Source organism: Vigna radiata, unplaced genomic scaffold, assembly GCF_000741045.1.
Source record: "Vigna radiata var. radiata cultivar VC1973A unplaced genomic scaffold, Vradiata_ver6 scaffold_292, whole genome shotgun sequence".
Taxonomy (NCBI): Eukaryota; Viridiplantae; Streptophyta; class Magnoliopsida; order Fabales; family Fabaceae; genus Vigna; species Vigna radiata.
In genome coordinates this window covers 194,298-207,260 of record NW_014542031.1, presented here as the reverse complement: position 1 = coordinate 207,260, position 12,963 = coordinate 194,298, and the positions used below count along the sequence as shown (strand labels likewise).

At 36.4% G+C, this 12,963-nt stretch overlaps 2 protein-coding genes across 2 annotated transcripts; one reads left to right on the top strand and one right to left on the bottom strand.

Moving 5' to 3' along the window:
- Nucleotides 1-9,434: 9,434 nt before the first annotated feature.
- On the top strand, nt 9,435-10,824 carry LOC106778994. The gene is made up of 3 exons (XM_014667005.1): nt 9,435-10,361; nt 10,442-10,479; nt 10,686-10,824. The coding sequence occupies exons 1-3, from the start codon at nt 9,435-9,437 to the stop codon at nt 10,822-10,824; spliced, it is 1,104 nt and encodes a 367-aa protein (XP_014522491.1).
- Nucleotides 10,825-11,014: 190 nt separating this feature from the next.
- Nucleotides 11,015-12,963, bottom strand: LOC106778993 (protein MAIN-LIKE 1-like). The gene is made up of 5 exons (XM_014667004.1): nt 12,685-12,963; nt 11,953-12,612; nt 11,745-11,870; nt 11,337-11,636; nt 11,015-11,215 (listed from the first exon to the last, which is right to left on the bottom strand). Exons 1-5 carry the CDS (start codon nt 12,961-12,963, stop codon nt 11,015-11,017), a joined length of 1,566 nt encoding a protein of 521 aa, XP_014522490.1.

Sequence of the window (12,963 nt, the reverse complement as noted above, 5' to 3'; positions counted from 1 at the left end):
AATTCAAATTCTCATCTCATGAGAAATTCAAATTCTCATCTCATGAGAAATTCAAATTCTCATCTCATGAGATCTGGGAAAAGAGGGGTTTTAAAAATATAGTAGTTTTGAGATTTTGGATTTTTATTTGGAAATTAGTGTTGTTGAGTTTATATTTTTGTTAGAACATAATATTTATGTTATTTCTTTATTTTTATATTTTTTTGTGTAGGGGCAAAAAGGTCTTCTACCTTTATTTAATTGGTGTAGAATTTAATGAAGAGAGGGTGTAGAAAGGAAAAGTATGCTAATTAAATAATTTGGATATGTAATAAAATAATATTATGTAAATCTTTTAGAAGATGTAGTTGTTGTTATTTTAAAAATTAGTTAAATGAAAATAGGAGAGATATAATCTTGGTAGGTTTAAAGATTAAAAGAAATATTATTAATAGAGAAAATCATTATAATATATTGTAGATTTTAAAAAGATTTGGTGGTTGATGATATTTTAAAAAGTAGTTAAGAGAGAATAAGAGAGGAAATCTTAATGGTTTTAGATATAAACTGAGAGACTTTATTAATATTAAAAATGATAGAGACATAATAGAAGAGGATAAAAAGGAGAAGAGTAAAAATGGGTTGGCTTTTTGTTACCCTATAAGGAAAAAACGAAAATTATAAATATAAGGGAGAGAAAAGACGTTTTCTAGGAGAAAATAGAGCTGAGAACGGGACATCAAAAATGGGAGGACCATCAGTGATGTTGTGAAGCTTTCTTGGTGATCTTGGAAACTAAAGTTGTATGAGACCAGGTAAGGGGAGTGACTAGAATTATCTTGTGTTTGTAGTGTTTGGTATTGTATGTTATTTCTTATTATGTGTTGCATTGTATGTGGCTGGTGTTGTTTTTCCTCTACTTGGAAAATTTGGGGTTGATGAGGGATGTGTTGAGCGAGGAATTGTCATGGGAGGGGTACATGGATGTCACGAGTGAAGAAGAAATACTGGCAAATGAAATGCATGGGAATACCGTTACAAGGGTGGGACATATGGATGGTAATGCTGAAATCATGGTGAACCGAAAAAGTGAGAGGAAAAGAGTAATTAATTCTACGCTCAAGGATTACGTATGGGAATTAAAGTAAATATAAAAAGAAAAAAGAAATAAAAGGGGTGGTGTGGAATTTATGATCCGTCTTTCTCTTCCTATGGCCTTCTCTAGGAATTCTTCAGTCTGTTATGCTATTTCCCTTTGTTTCTCTATTCCGATAATAGGGTCCTAGTGTTTGCATACTCCATTGTAAGAAACTCATACTTAATACATAATACGATACAAGACGTTGTTATTCATTTAGTTGTTTGGAGCAATATTGTTACATTGGTGCTTTCCTTACCACCATGGCTAAGAATACTCGCTGGAAGGAGCTGGATGCTAATGTCAAGTAGATTTTGGAGCTCATGGAATAATGGGATCAAGATTATTCTGCCAGGTTTAAGAAGCTCGAATCAGCTCTCGAGCACGTGACCAGTCCGTCATCCATTGGTGGCTTGAACTCAACTATGCTGCATCCCAACCCACAACCTTTTCAAGTGCGCAACATCAAACTGGATTTCCCACGCTTTGATGGATCGAATGTGTTACACTGGATTTTCAAGGCGGAACAATTTTTTGAGTATTATTCTACTCCAGATTTACACCGTTTGACGATTGCCGCTGTGCATATGGACAAGGATGTGGTTCCTTGGTTCCAGATGATGAGTAAGAATAATACCTTTCAATCCTGGGCTGCTTTTACTCGAGCATTGGAGTTGGAATTTGGTCCCTCCCCATTTGAATGTCCCCGCTCTACTCTGTTTAAGCTTTCACAATTAGGTTCGGTTAATGATTATTATATCGAATTTACTGCTTTGGCTAACAGAGTTACAGGGATTACGGTCGATGCGCTATTAGATTGCTTCATCAGTGGATTGAAAACTGATATCCGCCGTGATGTCATTGCCCAGAGTCCTCATTCCCTCCTTAAAGTCGTCTCCCTTGCTAAGCTCTATGAGGAAAAATATTCCACCTCCACCAAACCAGCTTATACCGCCACTTATTCCAGACACCTTAACACAACCTCATCCCCCTACCTAAACACCAATCCAAAAACAACATCCATACCTGCGCTTCTGCCTAACCCTTCCCAGAAACCTTTTACCCAACTACCTAAATCATCCAATATAAAAAAGATATCTCCATCCGAAATGCAAATCAGATGTGAGAAGGGCCTTTGTTATACATGTGACGATAAATTTTCCCCTACGCATCATTGTCCTAACAAACAATACCTATTACTTCATATAGAGGAAGATGACGATCCACCTCCAGATTTAGCACCGCCAGACCCAGTATCCATTCCCTGTCCTGATGTTACCCCTGAGCATCATGTTTCTTTTAATGCCTTAAACAGATCCTCTAGTTTGGGCACTATGCGATTTCATGGCTCGATTAACGGTGTCACTGTCCAAATCTTGCTTGATAGTGGGAGTTCCGACAATTTCTTACAACCACGTTTGGCTCATTATTTGAAGTTACCTATTGAACCCATTTTCAGTTTTCAAGTCCTGGTTGGTAATGGAAATTCCCTTACAGTGGAAGGATTGGTCAAAGATGTGAAGGTCACAATTCAGGGGAATACTATCAAATTGCCAGTTTATTTGCTTCCTGTCCTTGTGCAGATGTTGTTTTAGGGGCTGCTTGGCTTTCTACATTGGGACCCCATGTTTTTTATTATAGTGCTTTGACCTTGAAATTATATTTGGAGGGTGAATTTGTTACATTACATGGTGATCAGTCTAACTTACCATGTCCAGCTCAGTTTCACCATATCAGACGAATGTGCAACACTCATGCCATTGCCGAATTTTATACACTGCAAATTCAGTCCCAGGAGGTTCCTTCCGATCAATGGCTTGACTTACCTACTAACATTCATCCGGATTTAGCTAGGTTGCTTCACACCTACAAAAGGGTGTTTGACAAACCCATTGGGTTACCCCTGGACCGGTCCCACAACCATGCTATTCCTTTAATTCCAAATAGTCAGCCTGTTAAGGTCCGTCCCTATCGATACCCTCACAGCCAGAAGGAACAAATCGAGAAAATGGTTGCAGAGATGATACATGAGGGAATCATAGCCCCGAGCACCAGTCCTTTTTCTTCACCGATTCTCTTGGTTAAAAAAAAGGATGGGACATGACGTTTTTCCACTGATTATAGAGCATTAAATGCCATAACAATTAATGATTCTTTCCCTATTCCTACTGTTGATGAATTGTTTGATGAACTCTTTGGAGCTAAATACTTTTCTAAGTTAGATCTTTGTTCAGGATACCATCAAATACTTGTATCTCCAGCGGACAGACTTAAAACAGCTTTTAGAACACACCAAGGTCACTATGAATGACTTGTCATGCCATTTGGCCTCACCAACGCACCAGCCACCTTTCAAAGTTTAATGAATTCGATGTTTCAAGGGCTGCTGCGAAAATCAGTATTGGTATTCTTTGACGACATACTGGTTTATAATCCATCTTTGTCTTCCCACTTGCAACACTTAGAAGCTGTATTACAACTCCTGCAGCAGCACCATCTTTTTGCCAAGTTGTCTAAATGTCATTTTGGCTTGGAGGAGATTGATTATCTGGGTCATACCCCAGAGCAACAAGCATGGCTTCCTAAATTCCTCGGATATGATTTCACCATAGAATACAAGCCTGGTTGTGAAAATCTTGTTGTCGATGCCTTATCTTGGTCTTTCTTTCTGGCTATTTCTCAACCTCAGTGGGATATCATTTCGAAAGTGCGGGCCGCTATTGCTGCTAATCCCAAATTGTCAGAAATACTTCACTTATCTATTCAAGGCAATCCTCCTCACCCGAATTATTCTGCACAAGACCAGTTACTATTTTGGAAGCACAGGTTGGTTCTTCCTTCCAACCATCCTCTTATACAACAAGTTTTGAATGAATTTCATACTTCCCCCATTGGAAGCCATTCGGGCAGAGCGAGGACATTGGCTAGAGTTGCTTCTCAATTTTATTGGCATGGCATGCAAAAGGATATTAAACTTTTTGTCCAACATTGTTTGCTCTGTCAACAAGCTAAGACCGCTACTTCTTTACCTGCTGGACTGCTCCAACCCTTGCCAATTCCAGTACAAATTTGGGAAGATTTAGCTATGGATTTTATTGTTGGCTTACCTCCTTCACACGAGTTTACTGTAATTCTAGTGGTTGTTGACCGTTTATCTAAATATGCTTTTTTTGCTCCACTCAAAGCTGATTATTCGAGCAAGACAGTAGCCGACATCTTCATGCATTCCATAGTTTGATTACATGGTATGCCTAAGTTCATTGTTTCCGATCGTGATAGAGTATTCACTAGCAAATTTTGGCAACAATTGTTTAAGTTGAGTGGGACCACTTTGGCTATGAGCACAACATATCACCCGCAATCTGATGGTCAATCAGAAGCACTTAATAGATGTTTGGAAATGTACTTAAGATGTTTCACAGTTGACAATCCCAAAAGCTGGAGTAAGTTACTTTCATAGGCTGAGTTTTGGTACAATACCTCATTTCAGTCCAGTATTGGTATGACTCCTTTCAAAGCAATCTATGATCGACATCCTCCCACAATTACCAAGTATACTCTAGACCATCAAGACCCTCTTTCTTTACAGGATTTATTGTTGCACCGTGATTTAGTTATCTGCCAATTGAAGAATAATTTGCTAAAAGCTCAACACTATATGAAGAAATATGCAGATAAGAAACGATTATAGTTGGAGTTTAACATCAGTGATTTGGTTTTAGTTAAGCTTCAACCTTATCGGAAACACTCAGTTGCTTTGTGCAAAAATCAGAAATTGGGACTTAGATATTTTGGTCCTTTTCAAGTTTTAAAGAAAATTGGTTCTGTGGCTTACAAACTCCTTCTCCCAGCTTCTGCCAAGATTCACCCCGTCTTTCATGTTTCCTTGTTGAAGCCTTGCAAAGGTGAACATCAGCAACCGTATGTTCCTCTTCCACTCTTGATTGATGAATTTGGTCCTATTGTTCAACCATCTAAGATATTGCAGTCCAGAATTATTTTACGTGGCCATGATCAGATTGCTCAGGTTTTGGTCCAATGGTAAGGAATAAATACGACTAAAGGTACTTGGGAAGATCTATCATTCGTCCAGGATATTTATCCTAACTTTAACCTTGGGGACAAGGTTGATTTTTATGGGGGAGGAAATGTCACAAGTGTAGAAGAAATACTGGCAAATGAAATGCATGGGAATACCGTTACAGGGGTGGGACACGTGGATGGTAATGCTGAAATCATGGTGAACCAAAAAAGTGAGAGGAAAAGAGTAACTAACTTTGCACTCAAGGATTACGTTTGGGAATTAAAGTAAATATAAAAGGAAAAAGAAATAAAGGGGGGGTGTGGAATTTATGATCTATCTTTCTCTTCCTCTGGCCCTCTCTGGGAATTCTTCAGTCTGTTATGCTATTTCCCTTTGTTTCTCTATTCCGATAATAGGGTCCTAGTGTTTGCATACTCCATTGTAAGAAACTCATACTTAATACATAATACGATACAGGACGTTGTTATTCATTTAATTGTTGGGAGCAATACTATTACAATGGATTTTCCTTGGTTTATGCTCTTTGATTTACACGTAAAAAGGATAGGTAGGCATGTGTTTTTTTGCTTTGCACGTGAGGTTTTGCAATGAGTTACATTCCAGGTTATGAAGGAGAAGAAAAGTTTGTGTTAAGATGGTTAAAGTATTTACTGAATGATAGTTGAGGAAGAGCTGTTGTGTAAACATATATATATGTGTGCGTCATTAGAGTGAGAGAAGAGCAGGGGATTTGTGGAAATACAATTGAGAGAGATACCTTGGGTGTTAATCAATGAGAAATTATATTATGGGTATATGATGGAAGTTGGTGGCAAAGTTACGTAAAAGAATGGTGAGGCACGATTTTGGTTTTGTTTGAAGTACTTTTAGAGTGGGTCCCATGAAAATTAAGAGTTATAATATTTTATTTATACTTTGTCATTCTTTTGGTAAGTTTTTGTGGAGATTTACATGGAAGTAAGGCAAAAGTGATGCATGGGTTGGCTTTGTGTGAAAGGGTGGGCCCGTAGCATTTAATACTAAGGAGAGAGAATTTTAATTGGTTAGATGGGTCCTTTCTTGATTGAGTGTTTCATCTGCACCTCCAAGCATTTCATCTTGCACCTCCAATTTCCGAAAATACCCCTAATTAATAAATAGTTTAAGAGTTTAATATTTTGATTAGTTAGAATTTTTGTGCCACCATTGACTCCACCTCCATTTTGTTCCAATCAGTAAGCATGCATTGCTGACCTCTGTAACCCTTGACCCTGCACCATTTGACTCTGCACCCCTACACCACTCCTATACCCCACTCCTGCACCCTCTCCTTCCTGCACCTCGTTCAATCTTTATAAAAAAACCCTACACTCCTCCACCTTTGAAATGCAACTCTTTGCTTGAGGTTTTGTAATTTGCAAGTCATATTTGAGTGAGTGTTGTTTATATATACTTGAGAAGGATTGTTGAGTGGAAGTTGAAGTGGTTCACTTGTGGTGTTGTATCGGGTTCTTCATATTAGCTCATTCTCTGTCTTCTTGAAGGAGGTTAGTATTTGTTTTTAAATTTGTTTGCATCTTCCTGCTTTGATTGATATAGCTGATGGATGGTATTTTTTTTTAAATTTGTTTGCATCTTCTTTGTTGTATTGATATTAATGGAGGGGAAGTATTTTATTTTCGTTAAAATGTTTGAATGAAACGAAAACCCTGATAGCTGATGTGTGGATCGGATGTGGATACCCGATGCACAAACCCTTGGATGTGGATATCCGATGCACAAACTCTCGGATGTTGATATCCGATATACAAATGTGGACATACAAATACACGATTTTAAATATTTATTCCACATGTTTACATTAGATATTTTTATATTAATTAAAAAAAATTAATACTTCTTATATTAGTTTCAATTTTTTTTCTAATTTTATGTATTAGTTTATAATATATTTTATAATTTGTAATTAATAAAAAATAATTTTATGATTATATTAAAATGAATAAAACTAATTGTAAATAAAAAAACTTAAAATGAAATTGTGGGATGTCGATTTCCGATAATCATATATTCGGATGTGAAAATCCGACCCATGTTTATTAATTTATATAAAAGTTTAATAATATATTTATTTAATTATTTTATTAGTTTTTAAATAATTTTAAAATTATATATGATTTTGTATTAGTTTATAATGTAATAATATAATTTAAAATGAATATAAATTAATTTCTATAATTTATTAAAATTAATAAAACTGATTTTAAAAAAAAATACTGAATACAAATCGAACGTGAAGATCCGATGAGATTGAATTAGTTGTGCTGAAGCTGGGATTTGTTTAATCAAGTTGCAAGCATTTATAACAAATTTTAGTTATATTACTTATTATTTTATTATTTAATAATTATATTTAAGTTTATGTGTAATTTTTGTGAATTTATAATATAATCAGATAATAAGTAATTGGTAAAAAATAATTGTTACGAATGTTTCATACTTTTGCATATTGTTTTATTAATATTATTTAAATAGGTTTGTTTTATACAAAAATTTAATAAAACTAGTTAACTACATTTTTATAATTATTCATTTTTGTTAATATAAAAAATGCATTTTAAATATTTAATTTTTATAATCTTTTAGATATAATTTATACGTGATTTTTTATTTTTATGAAATTTTTTAATAATGTTATATAGTTTTAAGTTTATTTAATTTGGTGTTTTTTTTAAAGTTGATTACATTGTTAATAAATTTATAATTGTATAATGTATTGCATTAGTTTATAATTTTATAATATAATTATAAATTTTCAATTTTTTGTATTATTTTTTTTATTTTATTATAGGTGATTATTGTCTAAATGGATGAATATAGTTATGGGATGGATTCTGAAATAAATTCTAGCATGCTATTAGAATTTTCGTCCTTTATAAATGAGGGTGTTGAGGGAGACCTGACAAATCATTTCACAACAAATGAAATATTTTCCTCTCGTGAAAACTTGATTGAATAGGTAAGAGGGATTGCATATAATCTAGGATTTGTTGTGGTGACTATAAGATCCGATAAAGTTACCAGTCAACCTAGGAGGAAGACGTTTGTATCGCTAGGATGTGAAAGAGGCGGAAAATATAGAAAATACAAACCAGACCAACCTAGTACATATGGGACCCGAAAATGTGAGTGTCATTTCCAGTTAAGGGGTGAGCCATCTGGTAATGGCGATGGATGGGTATTGCAAGTGATATGTGGATACCACAACCACGATTTAGCAGAAACTTTAGTGGGGCATCCTTATGCTGGTAGGTTAAATTCTACTGAACAAGCAGTACTTGTTGATATGACTAAAACCCAAGTAACACCGACAAATATTTTGTTGACCCTGCAACAAAATAACGATCATAATGTAACTACGATAAAACAAGTTTACACAGCAAGGTATACATACAAACGCTCATTGAGAGGGTCGAGAACTGAGTTGCAATAGTTGATGATGATGTTGGATCGCGACAAGTACATACATTGGAGTAGATGTGCGGAGGATTCTGAGGTTGTTAGTGACCTCTTTTGGACACATCCTGATGCAGTCAAGTTATTGAATGCATTTAATGTTGTTTTGTTAATGGATTCAACTTATAAAACAAATAAATATTGATTGTCGTTGTTAGAGATTGTTGGTATGACATCTACTGGGTTGACCTACTCAGCCGCTTTTGCATTCTTATCAAGTGAGCGACAAAATAATTTTACTTGGGCTCTCAAAAAGTTTAGAAACTTATTTTTTACATCTGAGGCCTATCCACAAGTCATTGTTAACGATAGAGACTTGTCTTTGATGAATTCCATCGGCAATGTATTTCCTCAATCATATCAATTGTTATGTCGCTTCTATATTATGAAAAATGTCAAAGCAAAGTGCAAAATGTTAGTTGATTGTGTGGAAGCATGGGATGTTGTAATGGAAGCATGGGAGAACATCATAGATTGTGAAGATGAATCTATGTTTGGTGATTGTGTGAATCGCCTTGAATACACTTGTCGTTCATGGCCTTTATTCTTCGAATATGTGAATAATACTTGGATTATTCCATACAATACTTACTTTGTAAAGGCATGGACAAACAACGTTATGCATTTAGGGAATACAACAACGAACATGTATGTTTTAATGTTATATTAGTTTATTTTGTATTTGAATATTTGATAATATTGGTGATTGATTTTTTGTGATTGATTTTTTGTCAGGGTTGAGTCAGCTCATTGGAACTTAAAGTATTGGGAAACAGTATGGGAGATCTTTGTTCTTGCTGGGATGCCACTCATAATCTCATTATGTTGCAACATAATAAGATCAAAGCGTCGTTCGAAAACAGTCTCAATATTATGAGTGAAGCTTATAAAGACATAAGTTGCAAAAGACTTCTTGGACGAGTATCCAGATATGCTTTAGGACTAATAGCTGAAGAATTAGAACGATTAAATGTTATAGGACTCGATAAGGCAAGATGTGGATGCATACTTAGACGGACCTACAGAGTCCCCTATGCTTGTGAATTAGCATGTTATGCCCCTGGTGTCATTCCTTTGGGTGAATTTCATGTGATGTGGACAAGATTGTCTATTTCAGATATTGTATCAAATGAATCGCAGCCAAAGTTATCCATACAACGTGAGCTTGCTATGGTTGGAGAAAAATTTAAGGAGGTTCAGATTGGAGGTAAAGTGATGATTAAAGAAAAGTTACTTGACATTGTTTGTCCTGAAATGACATCTATGATACCTCCATTGGATAAAGTTAAGACAAAGGGTGCACAAAAGAAAAAACTTCAGAGAACAGAGAGGTCTAAAAAGCGTGATCCCTCATATTTTGAGCATGTTGACACATTTCACTCAACAATTGAATCTTCGTCTACGAAAAAGAAATTGCAACTTAAGGACAAAACTATGCAACGAAGGAGAGTACCTATGATAAACAAGTTTCATCCTATTTTTCAACCATATATACTCAATGTTGTTGATGTCGTTGTTGATGGTCACTGTGGCTATAGATGCATTGTTGCGTCATTGGGGCTCAGCGAAGATTCTTGGCCCATTATACAGAATGATCTTTATAAAGAACTGAGTCAGTGGCGTGATGAATATGCAACACTAGTGGGAGGCTATGATCGAGTAGAAGAGCTAAAGAGGTCTTTGTTGGTGGACCTACGATCAGCGGTACGCGTTCCTATACTTGACAACGTATTTATTATTTGTTATATTAGTTTTATCATAGCAATTTATTTTATTTGTTATAGGTTAATGCAACCAAGTGGATGACCATACCAGACATTGGGTATGCAATTGCTAATCGTTATAACGTCATTATAGTCTGTCTTTCATATAGTCAGAACTATAAAATATTCCCACTACGTACCAGAATGTCTTATGATGTAAGACAACATCACATAATAGGTATAGGACACGATAACGACAATCATTTCGTACAGGTAATGTTATTATTATTATGTTTAATTTCAAAATAAGATTTTTGATTAACAGGGATTATACACAGGTTGAACTACAAGATGGTTCTCCTTTGCCTATGATAGATGTGATATGCTCAAATCATTGTTATCCAGAGGCGCGAATGTGGTCATATTTGTATACAAATAGGATGCAAGCATTTTCAGAGTTGTAGGGCGTTACTACATCCTATGTTGACTTAGTAGATTCATGATGTAATGTTGTTTTAGTTCAAAAATGTGATGTAAAGAAACATTTACTATCATGCATATATAAAGTTTAATGTTCCTTTACAGGAAAAAATAACAAAAAAATGAGTCTAAAATAATTATATAATGGGAGACAATAAGACTATAAAAGCTAATTCAATTTGAAGTAGACCGTCTTCCATGAACATGTCTGTCACGAACATTCCTAGCAGCTATCCTAGTCGGTGAATACTCTTCAATGGTTGATTCAACTAACTCCAGTAGCTCTCGTGCATGACTGTATCCTACTGTCCCTTCGGGAATCTCCCTGCAAGAGAACATTTGTTGTAACCTTCTTGCAAATGTCCTCACTACACCCTGCATTATAACGATGACACACAATTACATAAACAATCACAAATAAATTATATAACATAAAAAATGTAGGAAAACATACCAGCACACCAGACTATGAAGCCGATCTACGACGTTGCAACACTTCATCATAAATGTCACGTCGGAGTTTGGGAGCAAGACTCGGTCGGTCGTCATCGGCAATAGGAATAATGTAAGGATGAGATATCATCCTAAACCAAGGAAGGTGACCATCAACGCAATCAGATGGGAATCTGCCAATGAACACACCCCTAACCACGTGATCATGATAGTCTAACCAGGCATCATTGGTGGTCAGTATGTTCGCATCTGCAACAACGGGTGGGTCTCGAGGGATAGACTGCTGAAACCCAAACTGCCTCAAAACACGCTCAGGCAAATGTTGACACAACGTCTCACCAATCTAGATCCATCCCGAGAACATACAAACGTCGTAAAAAGGACAAGTCTCCCGATGTGACTCATAAGGGTACCAAATGACTGAATTATATGTTAGTGCATCCAAGTGTACCCTGACCTCTAAAAGGGTGGAACCCTGCCTCGGTGACTCCCACTTCGCAGCACGCGGTCTGTCTTCCATGTACGAAGACAACAGATGCCTTCTTCCCAACGTAGGGAAGTGCTCATATATCCAACTCTACAAAATAGAAAATTACAAATTATTTCATAATCCACAGCGAAAATATTCAACCAAATCAAATTGTGAACTAAATTTGTACCTGTAATAGAGTCAAATAACCTGCCATCTGTCTAGTTGAAGCCAAGATAACATCTTCTACCTGCTCATACATATGTGCTAGTGCAACAACACCCCAGGCATATCGACCACATGCATGTATGTCTCTAAAGAGCAAAAGATAAGACACGCGAATGGATGTGCCATTCTTATCAGCAAATATATTGCATCCAACTAGATGCAACAAGTATGCCCAGGCAGCGTACTCCCACTGCTGCTGCTCACAGTGCTTAGCGTAGATGTCTCGAAGCCAACTCAATCTGACCTTTGCACCGTGAGCTGCATGTAACTCAGCACCAGCTCTCCTACCATCCATGCCTAAAAGCTCCATAATGGCGCGTCTACTTTCTTCAAAATCTACATCCTCCAGATCACATAATTGGCCTAACATTGGGAGGTGCAGCAATGATGACACATCATCTAAAGTCACAGTCATCTCACCCACGAGGAGATGGAAACTGTTGGTCTCAAAATGAAATCTCTCTACAAATGCCAGCAGTAGACCCCTATCGACATAGTCATAGGAGATGCCCACCAGAGACATCAGACCAGAACCATTAACGATGTCTCTAATGCCCTCGTGGCAGGATCCTAATCTGTTTAACTTCTTCCCATGGGAGATCAACTTGATCTCATCCCGTTCCTAAACAATAATATTTAATATCAAATTATTTCAATTAAACAATAATCATTAAAATTAAAGTTTTGCACTTACCCGACCCTGCCATATCGCATAAGTAACATGGTGAATGTAATGTGTCAATATTGAAGTGTCTAATGGACCTCCAGGAAATCCACCTTCAGCAACATCCTCATGATCCTCCTCCTGCTCAATATCATGCTCCACAAATGCATGATCCTCAACTGCATCCTCAACATGAACATCAAACTCAACTGCTCCACGTCTTCTGCGAGCAGAAACAGTAAGTCTCCACCTCTCACCCTGTGAGGAACTCTCTCCACGATATGATGAACCTCCTCGAGTACGAGCCAT